At 29.8% G+C, this 20,119-nt stretch overlaps 3 protein-coding genes across 18 annotated transcripts in view; 2 read left to right on the top strand and 1 right to left on the bottom strand.

Moving 5' to 3' along the window:
• The window catches only part of pico (ras-associated and pleckstrin homology domains-containing protein pico), a 36,361-nt gene extending 25,700 nt beyond the window's left edge, over positions 1–10,661 (top strand). For 5 of the 16 annotated variants that reach the window (XM_075735638.1, XM_075735635.1, XM_075735634.1 and 2 more), the window contains 7 exons: positions 4,304–4,409; positions 4,469–4,768; positions 4,822–5,315; positions 5,544–5,822; positions 6,199–6,358; positions 6,777–7,533; positions 7,601–10,661. In XM_075735638.1, coding sequence (XP_075591753.1) covers positions 4,340–4,409; positions 4,469–4,768; positions 4,822–5,315; positions 5,544–5,822; positions 6,199–6,358; positions 6,777–7,533; positions 7,601–10,085 — 4,545 coding nt within the window. In that variant the 5' untranslated portion in view covers positions 4,304–4,339 and the 3' untranslated portion in view covers positions 10,086–10,661. Of the gene's footprint in view, positions 1–26; positions 2,031–4,303; positions 4,410–4,468; positions 4,769–4,821; positions 5,316–5,543; positions 5,823–6,198; positions 6,359–6,776; positions 7,534–7,600 lie in introns of those variants that run through there. The other 11 variants (XM_075735648.1, XM_075735646.1, XM_075735647.1 and 8 more) reach the window with 5 other exon arrangements.
• LOC124500138 (uncharacterized) lies at positions 10,570–14,437 on the bottom strand. Its single transcript, XM_075735653.1, has 5 exons — positions 13,565–14,437; positions 12,641–13,004; positions 12,199–12,378; positions 11,446–12,137; positions 10,570–11,375 (listed from the first exon to the last, which is right to left on the bottom strand). The coding sequence occupies exons 1-5, from the start codon at positions 13,608–13,610 to the stop codon at positions 10,798–10,800; spliced, it is 1,860 nt and encodes a 619-aa protein (XP_075591768.1). The 5' UTR covers positions 13,611–14,437; the 3' UTR covers positions 10,570–10,797.
• Positions 10,936–19,976, top strand: LOC124499484 (uncharacterized). The gene is made up of 6 exons (XM_047063399.2): positions 10,936–11,394; positions 11,465–11,859; positions 11,938–12,353; positions 17,243–17,958; positions 18,056–19,044; positions 19,122–19,976. Exons 4-6 carry the CDS (start codon positions 17,744–17,746, stop codon positions 19,838–19,840), a joined length of 1,923 nt encoding a protein of 640 aa, XP_046919355.2. The 5' UTR covers positions 10,936–11,394; positions 11,465–11,859; positions 11,938–12,353; positions 17,243–17,743; the 3' UTR covers positions 19,841–19,976.
• Positions 19,977–20,119: the final 143 nt, after the last annotated feature.

The raw sequence follows: 20,119 nt of genomic DNA, 5'->3' as shown, positions 1-20,119 counted from the left end.
GTCGTTATTTTATTGTTATTGTTGTGGTTATGGAGAAAGAAAAGTATGCAATAAAAAAAAATTTGAATTGAATTAAAATCCAATCTAGATGTGTGTGTGTCTGTGTGTGTATAAAATAAGCGGATATAAGGATCGTCGTTTGAAAATGGTGACAGTCAAATTAGTCGAGTATAAAAAAATTCGCATGACCATTCACTGACCAACAAAAATTTTTCACCGATGTAGTTGATGTTGAAGCGTTCCGCTTGCTTGCTTTTGCTTGCTACGTTGATCTTTATCAACGAGATGATTTCAATTTTGGTAATTTTTTTTTTTCTTATTCATTCATTCATCATTTAAAATTCACAAAGTTTTTCTGACCATACACACTTTGGTAGAATAGAAGCGATAAAAAAAACCGATTAATGATTGTTATCCTCGCGTAAATGAATTTCTAAATTTATCCACCATCACCAACAAAATGTGAATTAAATAAATATATATATAAATCAGATAAACACATCAACCATTTTCAGATGGATGATGCTTAAATCTTAAGCAGCAGCTGGTATAGACTACATGTTCCGGAAATCCATATTTAATACTGGTACTAAATGTATGAAAAAAAATAATTGCTGTGAATTTATGTTCTCCACTCAAAATGGATTGATTTTGATTGTTTCAATCGTTTAAACATGGAACATTAAAATTTGTTTTTGTTTTTTCATTGTTGAAATTTATTTCCGTTTGTTTTGCAGTTTTTAATTGCTTTTGTTCAATTGTTTATGGTGATCTATTGTTTTTCTTACGGTGATGATGATGATAATAATTGATTGCCATCAATAAATTTTTTTTTTCTTTGGAAAAAAAACAATAGATTCATTTGATTGTGAATTGACTGGATTCTGTGGTTCAGATGATCTCAACATTCACAACAACAACAACAACAACAACTGATGTAGATGTAAAAATGTGATGTGATTGCCTAAAAATTACCTAAAAATAATTGTTTCCAATTCAATTTTCTAAAGTATTGGCTGCAAAAAAAGATGATGGCTGTGTATTTGGTTGTTTTTTCATCATTTCAATGATCGATTTGTTCTCGAATTGATTACCACCATGATGATGAGATGATTATGATTCTGTATGAATCGATTCGTTCTTCCTTTGGCTATTTTAAAGTGCCTCTTTTTTCATTGGAAAAAAAAACTTTTCGGTCTATAATTATATGAGAAAAGCATTTGTTGTTGTATCCATTATTATGAATAAATCTAAATCAACGAGAGAAGATTTTTTCAGCCAAGGTTAGCAACAAACAGCAAACATGATATATGAAAGTCAATCAAAACTTAAATTTCAGCCGTCTAAGCTTTGAATTATCATAATTTTTCTTTCTTGTTCGATGGCCAATCCTTTAACATAATGGCGATTAGCATAACATTTTTTTTTTTTGATTGTCTAGCTAGAATTTTCACGTGTTTCTTTTTTTTCTAGATAGAAAAAAAAGTGGTTGAAAAACAAAACAAAAAAATCGATTCTGCTCGACCATTATCAATTTTGAATTTACCGTATACGCTTGTATGAAATCAAAGTGTTGTGAATAAAGAATGGCTGTGTAATAAAAATGCCAACCATGGTTTTAACCATCTACCTACTGATCAAACCAAATCAATCAACTTTTGCCAGAAAAGAAACAGAACAAAAAACCTGTTGTTTTGAAACAATCAATGTGTTCTTGAACTACTTATCATCAACAGTGAATCTTTCGAATCTTATAAATCTATATACTAGATTGCAATCCGAATTTTGATCAGTGGTGGTCCATTGATGATGATGATAATAACCGTCTCTTGATCAATTTTCATTCACAAATCACACAAAAGATTATTTGTGATGTGTCTGTTATTTATAATTGACATCAATTTTTTTTTTCGTTTAAAATGCTCATTGTTTAACGTTTTTTCTTATCATCATCATCATCATCATCATCAAAGAAAACAACAACGAATAATTGGTGATAAACAACTAAACTTTTGCTGCTGTTTTTGTAGGTTTGGCCCGAATATTTTTTATTTGAAATCAGAATTAGGCCAAATAACACAAAACACACAGAGAGAGACCTAATTTTTTTTACTGGTGAATGAATGAATGATGATTGCTACCTGTTTTTTTTTTGGAAAAATACGATAAAATTGATCAATTTATTGATTTTTTTCCGTTTTCAATCCTAAATAATTATGACATTGTGATGATTTACGTTATAATTAGTTTAGTTTTTCAATTGTTCATACATTATATTTTGCAAAATTATCCAATAGGTCGACCTCCAAACTAACTGTCTATATTTAATAAATTTTTGTGTTTGCGAATATATGAAAATCGATTAAAATAATCTCATAATTTCATCATCATAAAATTATGATTATGATTGATAAACACGTGGTGTTTTTTTTTCTCGTCTGGGAAAAAAATTCATTCGTGTGTAATGTGGCATTGATGATCATTTCTCTCTCTCGCTCTTTTTCTCAGAAAAACCGATAGAGAAAAACAAAAAAGGAGAGGCAAAAATACATACATTGCTCTATTGAAGAACAAGATACGAATCGGAATACGGAAACAAAAAATTTTCTAGCAAAACAAAACAAAAAAAACCACGAAATATGGAAGCCAGTTGATCAGTCAGATGAGAAGAAAAAAAGAGACTCGGTCAGTCAAATAAGATGAATGAATGAGAAGAAAACTCTGAGAACATTGAACAAATCTTGAATTTTTTTTTACATCGATCAATTCAATAATAGCCTTGATTTGAACTTGTTGTTGTTGCTCGGCTGATGCTCGGGTCATCCATTGTTTTTTTGCTGTTGTTGTTGTTGTTGTTGTTTACGGTCATAATAATATTGCTCTTGAACAACAACAACAACAACAAAAATGATGTAAATTATTAATGCAACCACATTATGGTTTTATTTGAAATATTGCTTGTGTGTGTCAGATAAATAAATTCTTTTCGTTCTTGTTGTTGTTGTTGTTGTTCAACAACTTGAAAAAAAAAATTCATAAATTTCGTTCAAAGTACTGGTTGTTTGAAAATCTGTGCACAGACAGACAGACTGTTTATTTATAATTATCGGTTAAACCAGAAAAAAAAATTAAAATTTTAAATTTAAAAAAAAACTCAAATCTCTTTTTTGCCAATCACTGTGGTCCGATTTAAAATGTTGGTGACACAAATGCGTTTGCTCCATTTTTTTTCCTAAACGATAATAATCGCTTGTAAGGTGTAAGTCGTTTGTAAGTTGTTGGTTTTTTGATCATATTCAATTAATCGATCGATCGATTGATTTTTTTCTGTTTTTTTTTTTGATCAAAAAATTGTGTGTAAAAAATAAAGATTTTCATTTTTTTTCTTGCTTTTAAATTGAATGTCATTTGATATATATATATTGTCTATGACGATGACGATGATTGTTGATGATAAAATTTTCGACATAAACTTATCAACTTAGTTGAATGAATGAATGTATGTCACATATGTATGTATATATTTTTGATGATGATAATCAACATGAACAACAACAACAACAACAGGTCGAAATATCGTCATCAAGATGATGACGGCAATTTCTCTCAATTTTTTCATTTGTTTTGGCGATTATCATTTTTTTTGTGTGTGTGTGTGTGTGGATTAATTTTTTGTTCTACAAAATCCAAATATAAAACAAAAAAACAGGATTTGTTCATTTCGTACATTCAATGATGTTGACATTGATGAAACAAATTTTCATTCGTTTTGTTTTCATTTGAAAGCCAGGACAACAGGAAATCCTTTGATTATCGTTTTCCTTTTTTTTAAAAAAATTTTTTTTTCTCTTTTTATCATTTTTTTTTGTTGCTATTTTGTTTAGAATTAGAATCAAATTCTTTCTTGTCATGTGTATATGATATAAAAATGAATTCAATCACCATTTCATTTGTAATTCAATGCTATAGAAATGGTGTAATGGACTTGAATATGAGAAAAAATATTTCAAGTTTTTTTCTTGACAAAGCAACGGAAAAAATGAAATGAAATCTAATCTCGTCAAGACCATTTTTTATTCATCAGAAATCTAATCTGCGAAAAAAAACTTCGTTGTGTGATTGACATGAATATGATGATGATGATATGAAATCAGACGATAACATCGTCATTGATTTGTTATTCACAACATCATTTGTCCTTGTTTGAAAAAAAAATCAAATGAACCCAAAATCATTGAATCTATGGATGTGTGATATTTAATTGTGGATTTTTTTTGTCTGCTTTTGTCAATGATGATGACAGGTGTCAATATTCATCTCAGTATAATTTAGTGGAAAAATGTACGATACAAAATCACCGACAACGGCAATCATTGGTTCCACATCAATTGGACAATCAAATAATAATGGTAATGTAATGTTTTATTTGTTTAAATTATAATTTTCTATTTACATTCATTTTTTGTAGTTGGCGATTCTACAGATAAAGAATTTGAAGATATTCTCAATCAATTAAATGCATTAGGCAATACCATTGATCAAGAATTGTCACAAAAAGGCACAAAAACAAAACAATTTTCATCAAATTCAATTGATGATGGTCATCATCATCATATTATTATGCAACAATCTTCATTGATTGAAACCACGTCATCATCATATCCATCATCCAACAATCATTATCATCATCATCATCCATATGCGATACATTCCTATCATCATCATCCTGATGATGATGATTCAACAAATCAAATTTTAACCGTTGTTGGTATGTTGTTTATAAATTTTTTGATTTTCTTATAAATTATTTTGATTTTCTAGCAGAAAACAATGGTCATAATCATCATGATTCATCTGGTATTGTTATGACAATGGATGTTACACAACAACAACAACAACAGCAGCAGCAGCAGCAACAACAACAACAACCTGTAGTATCGATACGAACCGATTCACCGGATAATGATTCAGCATTTTCTGATTCAATATCATTAATTTCATCGGAACAATCATCAACATCATCTACATCATCTGGTGGCAGTAAATCATCAATGATAAATCAACGAAAAACAAATCCAAGTGGTCATTCTAGTCAATCAGTGAACAGTAGTAGCGGTTCATCGTCTTGTTGTGAAGAGATTCATCAAACGAATATCGTTATTGATCATCATCAACCACTGATGAATCATACGGTGAAATCGATGAATGAAAATCCTGATAAAAGTCCAATTCATAAACAACCACAGCAACAGCAGCAGCAGCAAATATTTCTCGAACAAAATGATAAAACCAACAATGGTGATGATGATTCTACGGTATGTGTTTGTTTCTCTATAGAGAATGCCATTGACCTACTATAGTATAATGTCCAAAAACTTGTGTACTTAATCCTGACCGATTTTTGTTGTTGTTGTTTTGTTCTTTTTGAATCTTTACTGTTCTATCTCTCTCTCTCTTGATTTTATTTTAATTTTATTTCTTTTTTCTTCTATTTTTTCAATTTTCATGATTTATCTACGACATGCGCATAAACACACAATTAGTTTCTAACTGATAATGATAAAGATGATTTTGATGTTGAAAGACGATTTGAATTGATAACAAAAATTATAGATGATATTAATTGGCAAATTGAATCGAATATTGAGAATATTAATGATGATGATGATAATGGTGGTTGTAGGGATGATTCCAGCAAAACAGTTGATGATACAATTATCGATAATAAACATGAACAGAATGACATTCATAATGATAAAATGGATTTCGATGAAAAGATGCGTAAAGCGATGGCTAAAATTCATGAAGCAAATGTTCGTAAGGTAACGAAAAAAAAATTGTTGTTGATGTTGATGTTTTTTTTTTCTTTTCGTCAAAATACATTTTATGGCTTATCTGATGATCGTCGTAGAGCGATTTATCATCACACAATCATCATTATTTTTATTCACAATCAATCAATCGATCAAGGAAATTAATTTGGTAGATTGGTTTTTTTCTCGTCGTTGAGATATTCATCATCATCATCATCATCATTTTTTTTTTGTTTAATTGTAGTTATCCTCTTATCATCATCATCATCATCATCAACATGCATGATGCTTTTTTGCACTTGGATTTGAAATGTTTTTTTTCTCATTCATTTATTAGTCGAATAATCCATTAATGTTTTTTTTTGTCTTGTTTCTTTTCACTTAGCTATATTTAAAAGTATTTGCTGAAGACGATTCATCCAAATGTTTATTGGCCGACGAACGGATGACTGTTGGCAGAATTTGTCAACAAATGGCGCAGAAAAATCACATTTCATTAGGAATCAATTATTGTATTATTGAACATATGCCACAATTATATCTAGGTATGTCGAATGAATGAATCAATGAATGAATGAATGAATGGTGAGAAACAAAGAAAACCATTAGTTTTAGTCGAATGCTCGAATAATTTATCATTAAAAACAAACAGACACACATACACGGAAGCATTTTTTTTTTGTTATAAGCTTATTGCATGATTGAATTTTCTTCAAGTAAGACAATCTTCCAAATACATCATTTAAAGGGGCTAGCAGAAAAAAAACAATAATAATGACAAGCTAAAAGTGTTTGAAAAATGCAAATTTCTTGTTACATAATCCGATTAACCAGAATGATGATATATCGGTCCATAACCATCAGATTCATTCGTTGATCCATTTAAAAATAGTTGAAAGCTTTTCTTTTTTTCTTCTTTTAAGATGATTTTCTAATTTTTTCATTCATTTTTTTTTCTTACAGAACGTTTCTATGAAGACCATGAATCATTGGTGGAAAATGTACTATATTGGGGACGTGATCACCATGATTTGAATAAATTATATTTCGTTCAACAATCAGATAAATATGATCTGTTTATTCAACCAGAAAAATATCTCATAAGCGTTACGCAACCAAACGAAAATGTTGATACACTGAAATCAGGTTCATTACGTGCAAAATATAATGCCAATCAATTACGCAGTGATTTGATTGGACAATTTTTCATCAATAATAATAATGTACGCGTGCCTGAAATCGAAGGAAATCTTTTTCTACGTAGTGATGGAAAAAAAGTGTGGAAAAAATATTTCTTCTCATTACGATCATCTGGTCTTTATTATTGCCCAAAAGGACGGCCAAAATCGACGAAAGATTTGATTTGTTTGACAACATTTGAATTGAATTGTGTTTATTATGGTTTCGGGTGGCGAAAAAAATTCAAAGCCCCCAATGATTTTGGTTTCGCCATTAAACATCCACAAATTCAAACTAAATCACCGAAACATATAAAATACCTGTGCGCTGAATCACAAGATGATCTTAAACTATGGATGACTGGCATTCGAATCGCAAAATATGGACATTATTTATTGGAAAATTATGAACAATTTAAAATGATCAACAATGATGATGATGATGAACTTTCTAACAACACTGTTGTTGATGATCAGAATAACGCCAACCATGCTAATGATGACACAGTTCAAGATGGTCATGCTAATATAATGTTGAACAAGTGAGTTTTTTTTGTTGTTTTAAGTTTGACTCATTTGTTTATTTTTTATTTTTTTTGTTTCACCTAGAAAAATAACAACTTTTCCATTGAATGATTCAACAAATGATTTGCAACAAAATAGTACAAATTATAATTATGTTGAAGAATCAAACATTGATTATGATCGGATTCATCATCATAATCATCATCGTTCCGGTTCAATTACAATGCGTGCTAATCGTGTACCACGAAGTGAATCAATTCGTTCATCAAGTGCATCATCTAGTTCAGGATGCATGTCGGAACAAAGTAGTATTGTTTCAACACCATCCACTGCCTCATCATCATCATCATCAGGATCTTCTGTTGCTACTACAACCGCAAATGGACATGATCATCATCCGCATCATTTAAATTATCATCACCTTCAACCTAATCACATTACTTCACCTCATCATCATATTCATCATCATCATCACCATCATTTACAGCAACCTGTAACATCGAATAATGCATTTGATGCGGATTTTCCAATTGGTACAATTAAACGGAAACCAAATGTTATGATACAACCAAAAATACCATTGACAAATACTACACGTAATTTAGCATTACAATCAGATGATGCTTTATTAGAAGTTAGCGGTAGTAGTGGTACTGGAGTGGATGATGTAATTTCCAACACTAATGGTTGTGATGTCGATGATGTGCATAATTCAATCAACAACAACAATCGTCAACCAGTGGAACAATTTCAACGTGGAACATTTAAATCGGGAACACTTCGTCGATCAACCACTGCCACAGCCAGTGATGAAACGCAAAGAAATAAAACGAAATTGGCCTTAGTATCGCCTCAACATCATCCACAAATTTATAATCAACAAACTGGAGTTATCGATTCAATTACCAATAATCATCATTCGGATGATGATCTTCCGCCACCACCACCACCGCCTCCTTTAAAAGAAGCGGAAAGTACATTATCTTTAAATGCTTCGTTTCCACCACCACCATCATCACCTGAAATGTCTGAAATATCACAACAACAACAACAATCACCGGATTCCATACCAAAATCCGTGTCGCCTATCCAATCTAAACAACCGATAAAACCGCCATCAATGGCATCATTGCCATTACCGCCAATGACACCGCAACCTCAAATGAAAACACGTCTAGCTCGTCGGTTATCTGATTTGTCGGAAAATTCTACATATTTTATGAATTTTCGTGGAAATTATAATGATGTTGTTGGCAATAATAATTATTCAGTAAACTTTCCACAGAATCGAATTTATGCACCAAATTCTAGAGCTAGTTTTGCATCATCATCTGATAGTACTAGTTTTGTTACATTGAAATCTAATTTTTTAAATAACAATAATCGAAGACAATTTCAACGTCATAATTCAGTTGATTATAATCAGCATCAACATTCAGCATGGGATAAATATGGAACATCGCCACGTATTCGGCCAATTGATACAATGATGATGAATGGAAATATTATGAATGAACAATTTTATCAACAAAAACCAATCACCACCACCACCACCACAACTCAAAATTATATGGCTTTTAATCCATCTAATCATCCCATTGTTGTTGGTAATTCTCATTGTTCTATCATTCCAGATACTGGAATTTCTACTAATAATAAACTTACTGAATATGATATACCACCAGCAAGAGTGAAAATTTACAATAATTCACAACAACAACCGCCACCACCACCACCCACACAACAACAACAACAAATGAATTATGCAAGTTTTACACCAACGAATTCACCTTGTCATCAAGCCATTAATAGGCCAGCAGTAATGAAACAAGAAAATCATTACATGTCCATTTCCCCACATTTATTACAAAAACATCAACAAATGATACAACGTCATCAGCAGCAGCAGCAGCAACAACAACCACCTGTAAATTATTGTCCGAGCAATACAATTTATGCTGGCAACAACAACAGCAACTACAATGACAATAACGTACCATATCATTTACCGGAAGATTTATTTCTTAAAAATATGGAACGTGTAATGCAAAAAAAATGGCATGTAGCACAAATGTTACAACAGGATCAAACAGCTACACCTGGTCAAGTTCTAGGATTTCGTGATTCAGCGTATTTGCCGCCACCACCACCACCACCAACAGATAATTCATATCCAAATATAATACCGCCACCACCACCATCATCAAACCATCATTATAATCAATCTTATAATCATCATCATCAACAGCAACAACAATATAGTTTGGCCACGGCTAATCATTATCATCCATTACCATATCATCATCAAATGGCTAATAATCAACCGAAATCGGTACAATTTTCCGACAATGGTCCCATTATCATGAATATGGAAAACATTTCCTCCGCATCATCAACAACAACAACGCCAATGACATCGCCAATACATCATCAACCGAATTATAATATGACAGCGGTTGGAGGCCAAAATCATCAGATGATCGGAAGATCAAAAATACCGCCACCACCACCAAAACGAAGTGAAAGTACACAGCTTACTGTTGTTACAACTTGTCCTAGTCGACGATAAATTAATTAATGATTCTTTCGCTCACAATTCTTTTTTCGTCTTTTTGGATTTTATTCAAATTCCATTCTCTCTGTTATATTTTCTGTCACAATTTCTCAATGTTTTTTTTGCTGTTGTTGTCCTAGATTCTCATTGATCATCATCATTTGTGTGCGTTGTTGGCGGTGGTCATGTCCTTGTAACGAATGAGCTTAAATTTTCTTTTTCTGTTATTTTCTAAAACAACAACAACAACAACAATATCTCAAAACACATAAACATCTTTGTTATCGCGGTATTGACATCGTTTGAATTTGTCATTTTAAAATTGCCCGGAGATTGCCTCATCACACATTCAGTAATGCAATACCACACATAATTGTCAAGCTTAGCAATTTTTGCCATTTTTTTGTTTCCATTTAATGTTCATCATCATTTTTTTTATCGGATTATAATCACCATATATACTCAAAATACACATTCATAAATGACATTACTCTTACACATATATGTATGAATTTTGTTTATTTCTTATTTATTTCAATTTTGAAATTTAAAAATAATTAACAAAATAAAAATAAATTGCAAAAACAAAAAGTCAACTATGATTACTGTGATTGATTATTTACAAATTATTATTATAAAATGTACAAAAATTTAAATAAAGAAAGAAACTTCAAGATTCTGGAGATCTTTAGAGATTCTTTTATCGGGATTGGCAGATTAGATATTGTTAATGATCAGTATTTTGAATACAGATACCACATGATGATGATGATGATGATGGTGGTTTATCACCAAGAATCGGTGCAACACGTAATAAATATGGTTCATTAAATGATTGATGATGATGATGATGGTAATGTAATGATTGTTGTGAATAGCGATGGAATGATGAGCAATGATTCGAATTGTTTATATTATTATTATTCATACCATCACCGAAACTATTTGATGATCTTTGTGATGATGATGATGATGTTGATAATGTTGTCGTGGATAATTTTCGATATGTATCATCTAGATTAAATTTTTTCGAATTTGAATGCAATATATTGATGGCAAATATTGTTGATTTAATACCAGAATAAGTGGTTTCTTGTAATAATTTTGAAAAACCCAAAACTAAAACTGAAAAAAATATGAATGTACCACCCAATGCTGATGTCCAATATAATGGTTCATGTAGAATTAGTATGGAAAATATGAAACTTAATACAACACATAATGCCTGTATAACGGCAACGGCACCAGCATTTTCCATTTTTAATGCCAATGTGATGAAAAATTGATCTAAACCAGTGCAAAAAGCTGATTTTAAAAAATCAAGGTAAGTAAATTAGAATTTTATGTTTTTAGCCAAAAAAAAAAAATTCTTTACTTGTCATTATTATCAATAGCCAACATTCGAAACCGATTGGCATGCGATATTCATCGATAATCCAAAGACCAACAGCACCCAATATCACATTGGATAATGAAAACCAAAATATAACCAATGGTGGTGGCGTTTTACGTATTTTTCTCATAAAAATCATTGATATTGAGATCGATATGGCAGCAATTAATGATAAGAATACACCAAACAATGTTGATGACCAATCATTGATTAATGATAGTGTTGATGTTGATGAATGTAAATGTTGTGTAGACATAGTTGATGTTACAACATCATTCAATTCTTCTGGCAATGTTAATGGATCCGAAGTGAATAAACTACTGATGACATTCAAATGATCAAAACCGCTGGATCGATTATGTTGTAATAAATCTCTTTTTTCTATTGGCCATATTGGTAATGTATCATTTAGTTCGAATGTCAATTCTGCTTCGCGATTTAATGATAATGTTTTGCCACCAAATATAAAACTAGGACGGCCAATCAAAATGACACCGATTAATGTTGTCAATGCGTTGACAATTTGTAACAATCCAAATGGTTCATTAACGATAAAATGTGCAAATATTGCAATAAAAACCGGCGATGTAAAACGTATGGTGGTTGCATCGCCAAGTGGTATATAACGATATGATGAATAAAAACATGCCAATGAAATTGTACCGCAAAGACATCTGTTCAACCGAATCAATTAAATCATCATCAAATGTGCAAAAATGTTTCATGTTCACTAACCTCATAATCAAACTGATTCGTTCACCGGGTACACCAAATAGTAATGACCAATCAAATGGTTCAATTCGACTCGATTTGGTCCAATTGTTATTATGATTATTGTTCGTTTGTTTTGTTCGATATCTCACACCATAAAATGCAAACATAAATCCCAGGTATGTAATCGATACAAATAATGAGCTATAATTATTATAAATTATAAATATAAATTAATGACCATGTGATTTTACAAAACAAAACAATCGGCTAAAAACTTGACCTATATATTTTTTTCCAAAATGCTTATTTTAGCAGCAATTTAACTAAATGCTAAACTAATCATGTACAATTAATTTTTAAACAATAATTGAGAGGGAAAAAAAGGTCAAGATCATGGCTGCCATTTATGAAATAGAAAAATTTTGAAAAAAAAGTAATTTGAATTTTGAATTTCTATACTTGCCTTATCATCAATATCTCTAATGCATGTAAATGTGGATTTAATTTATATGATAAACCATTGAATGACCAAAATAGTACTGAACATAATGCAAAAAATATTCCGATTGCATGAAATTGTTTGAGCCAACACCAAATGGCTGATAGAAAATAATTTTTTATGACAAACATTGATGTTGATGATGATTTCGGTGTTGTTTTTGTTGTTGTTGCTGTTGGTGGTGGTGGTGGTAAATCTTTTATATTTATTTCATTGTTGTTGTTATTATTTAGATTTAGATTTATCTGATGATGATAATGATAATGGTCATATTGTGAAAATTTATCCATTTTTTCACGTTTCATTTGTTTTTTTAGATCAAAATCGCCTACAGATAAAAAAATATAGATTAGATTGAAAATTTTATCATATAATGGTGTCATAGGAGGGTTATTCCTAAATTCAAATCACCCAAAAATAGATTTGATTCTAATTCAATCAATCAATTGATTGATTAATTTTTTTCGCTCATTCAATTAATCTAAATCAATTCAAGGACGATTGATTGATGATCATGACTACGATTAATAATTGATGATGATGATGATGATTCGGATTAATAATCAATGAAAATGTCATAATGTGAACTTTCTAAACACATCCTCATTAAAATTCATTTTTTTTCATTCATCCCAATATTAAGCAATCAAGTACACAACATTTCGATGATGTCAAATTAAGCATCGTTAGTGAATGTTGATGTTTTTTTTATCGATTTTTAATCATCATCATCATCATCACCAATTAAAAAAATCAAGTTCAAGGATAGCATTTTTTTCTCGTTTTGTTTTTTAATAATTTAAAATAGTATCCACCTGTTTAAATCCATTTTTAGATTATTCATGAAATAGAATTGAATTTTTTCATTTTCATATTCATTAAACTTACCGAAATTTTTAACTCTTTTTATGAATTTAATTAAAATGTTATGCATTTTTTTTTGTTTACTGTAGCTTCACGTTGAAATTTTAATCAACAGAAAAACAATAAGTTTAGATATTCTTTTGTTGAGCATTCGTTGTATATGTTTGTTGGTTGGTTTTTGTTAATTATTGATTGATCGGATTTCAAACAAAAAAAAAATGATCATCCTTTGAATTTGTTCGATGAACGATTGATAGTAGTAGTCGAATTGGTAGTGATGATGCACAGTGCAAACATTTTATCACAAATATCGATATTGATTAACATCACTCATCAATGTTTGAACAGCAGAAAAAAAATCAATTGACAGATCAAATGTCTTCAAATTGTGTTTTCAATCAATTAATCGATCATAAAATGAAATGAATTTTTTTTTTCATTCGTTCATTTTCCAATTTGAAATTTGAATTCACACTAATAAATTGGGTCAAATTATGTAATTCGTTTTTTTTTGTTTGATTAGATAAGATTATTATTATTTATAGAAGAAAACCAAAAATTCATATGTGAAAAATGAATTAGCAAAAAATGAAGAAAATTGGTTGCGAACGAACAAACAAATGTTGACGATCGAATCAAATCAAATCAAATCAAATGCCATCACATCATATCAGATTTCATAATATAAAATCAAAAGAACAATGATCATTAATGATTGATGATCGAACAATCAAAATGCAATATTGTTTGATTGATTTTATAAATCCTGTGATGATGACACATTTTGAAAGAATGATTAAAATCATTCTAATCAGCAGAATTGATTTAACATTCTTTACATTTGTTCATAAGCGCACACACACACACACACAACACACACACATCAAAAGAATGAATGAGATACATAGGATTGTTGTTTTGATTTGTTTTGTTTCTCTTTTTCTCAATGCATTTCACATCTTGCATTACACATTCTTTTGAATTAGTACGTGCTTGTTTGTCAAATATTTGATGTCTGTGTCTGTGTCTGTGTGATGTGTAAAATATTAACTAGCCCCCAAAACACAAAACTATTATTTCGGAAATCTTGTTTCTCTCGTGTGTAAATCACATGTCTCCTCCTCGATGTTCGTATTTTGTGTTTAAATTTTTTTTTAATTTGTTTTTCTTCACACTCTGTTGGTCCGTTATATTTAACACCAACACACACACACACAACTATTAACCGGAGAACTATTCCAAAGACAAATTAATTTAAAAGGAAAAAAAATTTTTTTTTCATCGATAAATCACGAATTGATTGATTATGGTGTGTGTGTGTGTGTTTATGCCATAGATAGATTACAAATCGATCAATGATTATTGCATTAGGAAATTCTTTCTGATGATTTACAATAATCAGATGAAACCATTATGATCATCATCATCATCGATCACGATATCGATAGGTTAAATTGAATTAAAATTATTGACGTCAATCACCGGATATTATCATTTACTTTGAAATAATAATGCTTCAATGTCGATACTTTTATTAAATGATTACGGTTGTTGTTGTTGTTGTTGATTTTTTGTTTAATTGATATTTATCGATAAAGATCATCATCACCATCATCATCATTATAATTAAAATAATTATTTTAACAGGTAACATTTTTTTTTCTCAAAAGTACAAAATCTAACACGATTAACACTTTTATAACGAAAAACAAAATTGTTTTCGTTGCCCACACACACACACACACACACGAACAACATAATTATTATTATTAAGAAAACTGTGAAAATATTTTTGTTTGGTTATTTTTTTTCATCATAAAACTTGTGATTATTGAATGTGTGAAACTGAATTTTAATTATGATGATCAAAATCAATCGATTGATTCAAAGAAAACAATATGTCTGTATGGTGAATCAGGAAGAACAAAAAAAAAAAAAAATTTTTTTGTTTTTTTGGTCGAATAACTTTAATCGGTGTGTGTGTGTGTTATGGATTAGCATTTTGAACCCTGTTTCTGAGTTTGTAGACAAAATTTTTATTTTAATCAAAAAAAAAAAAAAATCGTCTACTAGTCTGTCGAAAAAAAATGTAGAAAGAAAAAATTTAAATTTTTTTTCCATTTTCAACTTACCATGAGATTTCAATGTGAACATTTTTTTTTATTTTTTGACCATCAAATTTGCTTTGTAGAAAATTCAATTCAATTTTTTTTTTATTATTATTGCAAATCGATTCGTTTTTATTTCACTTTTCGCTGTAGTATGTATTTCTTTTTTTTTTAGTTCACACGGAAATGATTATATTTTGAAATCGGATGAAAATTTTGTCATTTTTTAATGTTGTTGTTGTTGAATTTCACTTTTAAAAATTTCACTGATTTTTTTTTAAAAAAATAGTAAATACACGAGACAATAAATGATGTGTGGGAATGGTGAAAAAAAAACATTTTTTTTCGAATTCGAACCGATTAGTTTTTTTTTTTTTTTGAAACAAATACACAATCATCATTGAATCAAATCAAATCAAATCATTTTTGATGATGATGATTAGCTAAAAAATCGGTTGATTGATTTCACCTTTTGTGTGTTTATGATTGAAATGTTTTTTTTTTAAATTGTGATTGTGTAATTGTCAGTGTAGAAATGTTTGGTTTTTCTTTTCGGTTTAGCTAACTAAAAATAAACAATTTTAAATTGATGAGAAAATGTGCGTGAGAGAGATGATTCTAAATGAATTTCAAAAGGTAAAAGTGTTTCATACATTTATTTTCGATTGATTGATTAGGGTTATCTGTATCTGATGCGTGAGTGTGTGTGTGTGTTTTCTATTTTCCAATCGATTGATCAAAAATCAAAATAAAAATTGAAAGTCATCCCAACTCATTGATTTGACATTTTCGGATGTTTTTGTTTGTATGGATTGATTTGTGAAATTTTTTTCTTTTTTTTTCTAGCTTCGCGATTGCCCATTGGTTGACCTTAGATTTTTTTTCCATTTAAAATTTTGTTTTTCAAAGAAAAAAAAAAATATAAACATTCCTTTTCTATTCCTAAATTTGTGAACTTTAAACTTTAATAATAATAATTATCATCCATAAACAATTGAGATAAACATACAAATATGACATTCAATATAATAAATCTGATGAAGATGATGACTGGTGTATAGAGCCCAAGAAAACACTAAGTTCATCATCATCATCGTCATCGTCATCATGGTAAATCGATTCAAGCATAAAAAAAATGAAATAAAAATAAACTAATAATAAGAACAAATCAGGAATTTTCTCTTTCTCTTTGATATAATGAGAGTAAAACAAAGAACCAAAAAAAAAAAAAAAATGGTGATTGTCAGTCATCTTAGCTTAGTTTGTTCGTTGTTTGTATCCATTGGATACCAGAATGTTTTTCTTTTCTTTTTGTTTTTTTCACTTTTTACTGCACAACGATAAAACTTACATTCATAGAAATAAAAAAAACCATTATATCGAGAAGAAAAAAAAAGTTCTTGATTCTGAAAGAGAGAGAGAGAGAGAGAAAGTAAGAAAATATAAAAAAAAACTAACGTAAGTAATAGTGAAATGCAATTCTTTCTTTTTTTTTGTCATCACAGTATTTGGTCATGATGATGATGACAACGATCCATAGAATGATCACCCAGACAATGATTCATGATTGATATTTTTTTTTATATATATATAGGGCAGAGGCAGGTTGATCCCAAAAAACGACAACAATAACAACAAGCAAAATGAAATGAAATGGAAAAAATGAAAAAAAGTCAATTTTTTGTAAATGCTATAATCGTCAACCAAAATGAAAAAAAAAGAATGACTACTACACCAACTAAAAAAAGGTAGCAAAAACCAAGCCAAATACGACTGTTAACCAAATGATCAGCGACAACCAACAACAACGGCAATTGAAATGAAATTCTGGAATCGGCGAAAAAAAACAAACAAACAACCAAAACCCAAAAAAAACAACTAAATCTAGTCGTGGCAACTTAATTTGAATTTTATATGAGTATCGTCTTGTCGTCTTGTTGCTAATTTTCATTGTTTGTTTGTCAAGTTGTTTTTTTCATTTATTCATTCATTCATTATCCTGATATATTCAGAAAAAATTTCCATTCGACTTTTTTGTTCATCATCATCATCCAATTTTCGCGAAAAAAACGAAAAATCTTTTGTGATTTTGAAAATGTCCAAAATTAGTTATTCGGTAATGAAAAAGCTCAAACTTGATCGTCTACTTAAACGGCAAGCAAATTTTGATCAAGTTATTGTTTTCGATGAAGAATTTGAATTGAAATATAATCATCATGGTAATCGAAATTATTGGCTAACGTTTGTCGATTTTTGTAGTACATATAAATATGATCCAAATGGATCATGTTTAAAAACGGCTACCTATAAGTAAGTGTTGAGAAAAGCCGATTTTTGAATTTACAATTTCTAAATCGATTTGAAATCAATGATTTTTGTTATTATTTATTTTTTTGCCATTAAACAGAGATATTGTGAACAAAGTGAATGAATGGTTACTACAATTACCACAATATCGTCATCGTGATCGTCTTACACCTGGCCAGCCAATATGGACAATTATTAATTGTGAAACATTATATGCAAAAATATCGATTAGTTTTTCAGAGAATGGTGAAATTACACGCAAACGTGTGATGCAATTTTCAAAATGGCCATTAAATGATGAATTGTTTATGAATCTTTATTGTGAAGGAAATACAATGACACAAAATTTTGAACAAATTTTTAATGGCCGATATATTGTCGCGTTATTACGTGTTTGGATGACAAAACAGCCATATTTTCCATTAATGTTAATTTTACCACCACCAACAATTGCTATCAAAGATTATTGGCCACAAAAAATTACAGTCGATGATATTGTTAATCACAATCACAATAATAATAATGAACATAAAAAAGTGAAAAAAACGGCTGAATTTCGTAGAAAATTGCGTCGAACATTAAGTATTGAAAATAGCAGTGGTGGTAGTAGTAGCAGTAGTAGCCATCATCATCATCATAATCATAGTGAACCAAAAGAATGTTTAGAGAAAATTCAAGAAATCACTAAACGAATTAATGGTGATATAATCAGTAAACAAATACATGGCCGTATATTGAATGTAATAACATTTCCGTGTTATTATAATAAAGAAAATCATCTGAATGTTTCGGATGAACCGATACAAGTGGGTGGAAAAATTCCCAATGGACATATTGTCAACATGATACGTGTTTTCTATGTATGGAAACCAATTTGTGAATATGATAATGAGATATCCACACAGATTCCAAAAGAGCTGATCGGTATCATTGATTTTGTTCCACGTTGTATATCTGGTGGTGGATTCATCAAATATCCACGATTTGAAACACAGACCGATATTATTGATAAAGCGACTATGTGGATGACGAAAAATTCTCAATATAAATTTCTAAATTTTAGTTCCATCGATATAAAAATTAAATCAAGTATGTGATTTTTTTTCTGATTACATGATGTTTACACCTTGTTTTTTTCTCATTCAATTTCACCATCTTTTTTTTAGTGACCTCAATCGATTCGGGTGAAATGACATTTGCTCGAAATACAGGTGATTTTGTACGAATAATTAGACTTTGTTACTTGAAACCATATCTACCAAATAATTATGATAGCTGTAATGAAAATATTTCCGATATAATCAATTGGAAACCATCGGCACCAATTTATCTTCAATGTAAAAATATTGTATCCATAAATAATTCATTGAAAGAATTACAACAACAAATGAATGATTATCTATTGAAGGCGAGAAAAAATGAATATCATAATTCAGCTAATTATCAATATTATACTGGTGGTGAAATTGAACGTTGGCGTTTCATTTGTGTAGATTCCGTGGCCATTTTCATCAGTAATATTAGTAATAGTGGTGATTCACGTAATCGTCGTCACATTATAATGGCCGACTGTGATAAAAGTTTTCATGCAATTACAATATCTTCGAATCATGCCAGTATGAATCGTAATATGTTGAATGGTATCAATATTTTCTATGATATCGGATTGTATGGACGTCGTCCGAAATCAAATATGACATTATCATTGAATGATACGGATAATAATGATAAATTGAATGGAAATTCTGTAAGCCAAAGTGATAATATCGATAATAGTAATATGAAAAATGGCGATGGTGATCATAAAAAAGAACGACAAAAAAATCGATCGGATTCAGCATTAACAACCACCACTACGGATCAAAGTAGTTGTTCAATAGCTTAATTAATTAATTTGTAATTTGTTGAACATTTGTATTGTTGTTGTCCACATTGTCCACACCCATAAACTTGAAACAAACGTTAACAATGAATTTTGACGCATTAAAAAAAACATCAAAATCTGATTATCATGATTGCTGCAATCAATGTTTTAAATTTAGATTCAAAATTGAATTTTAATTATGAAAAAAATTACATAATTTTCATAAGATTCAAGGTTCTTGTCATTTCCTTTTTATTTTTTCCACCAACTATCGATACGAACAATCGATACTCGGCCACC

This window comes from Dermatophagoides farinae, chromosome 2 (assembly GCF_024713945.1).
Source record: "Dermatophagoides farinae isolate YC_2012a chromosome 2, ASM2471394v1, whole genome shotgun sequence".
In the NCBI taxonomy this organism is placed as follows: domain Eukaryota; kingdom Metazoa; phylum Arthropoda; class Arachnida; order Sarcoptiformes; family Pyroglyphidae; genus Dermatophagoides; species Dermatophagoides farinae.
This window is presented reverse-complemented; position numbering and strand designations above follow the sequence as displayed.

Excerpts from the sequence above, each read along its gene's own strand:
- LOC124500138 (XM_075735653.1), bottom strand. The coding sequence starts at position 13,610 with ATGCATAACATTTTAATTAAATTCATAAAAAGAGTTAAAAATTTCG. Across the intron at positions 13,005-13,564 it reads AAAAAGAGTTAAAAATTTCG|GCGATTTTGATCTAAAAAAA; the intron begins GTAAGTTTAATG and ends TTTTATCTGTAG. Across the intron at positions 11,376-11,445 it reads GCTATTGATAATAATGACAA|CTTTTTGCACTGGTTTAGAT; the intron begins GTAAAGAATTTT and ends TTTTAAAATCAG.
- LOC124499484 (XM_047063399.2), top strand. The coding sequence starts at position 17,744 with ATGTCCAAAATTAGTTATTCGGTAATGAAAAAGCTCAAACTTGATCGT. Across the intron at positions 17,959-18,055 it reads TTAAAAACGGCTACCTATAA|AGATATTGTGAACAAAGTGA; the intron begins GTAAGTGTTGAG and ends GCCATTAAACAG. Across the intron at positions 19,045-19,121 it reads CGATATAAAAATTAAATCAA|TGACCTCAATCGATTCGGGT; the intron begins GTATGTGATTTT and ends TCTTTTTTTTAG.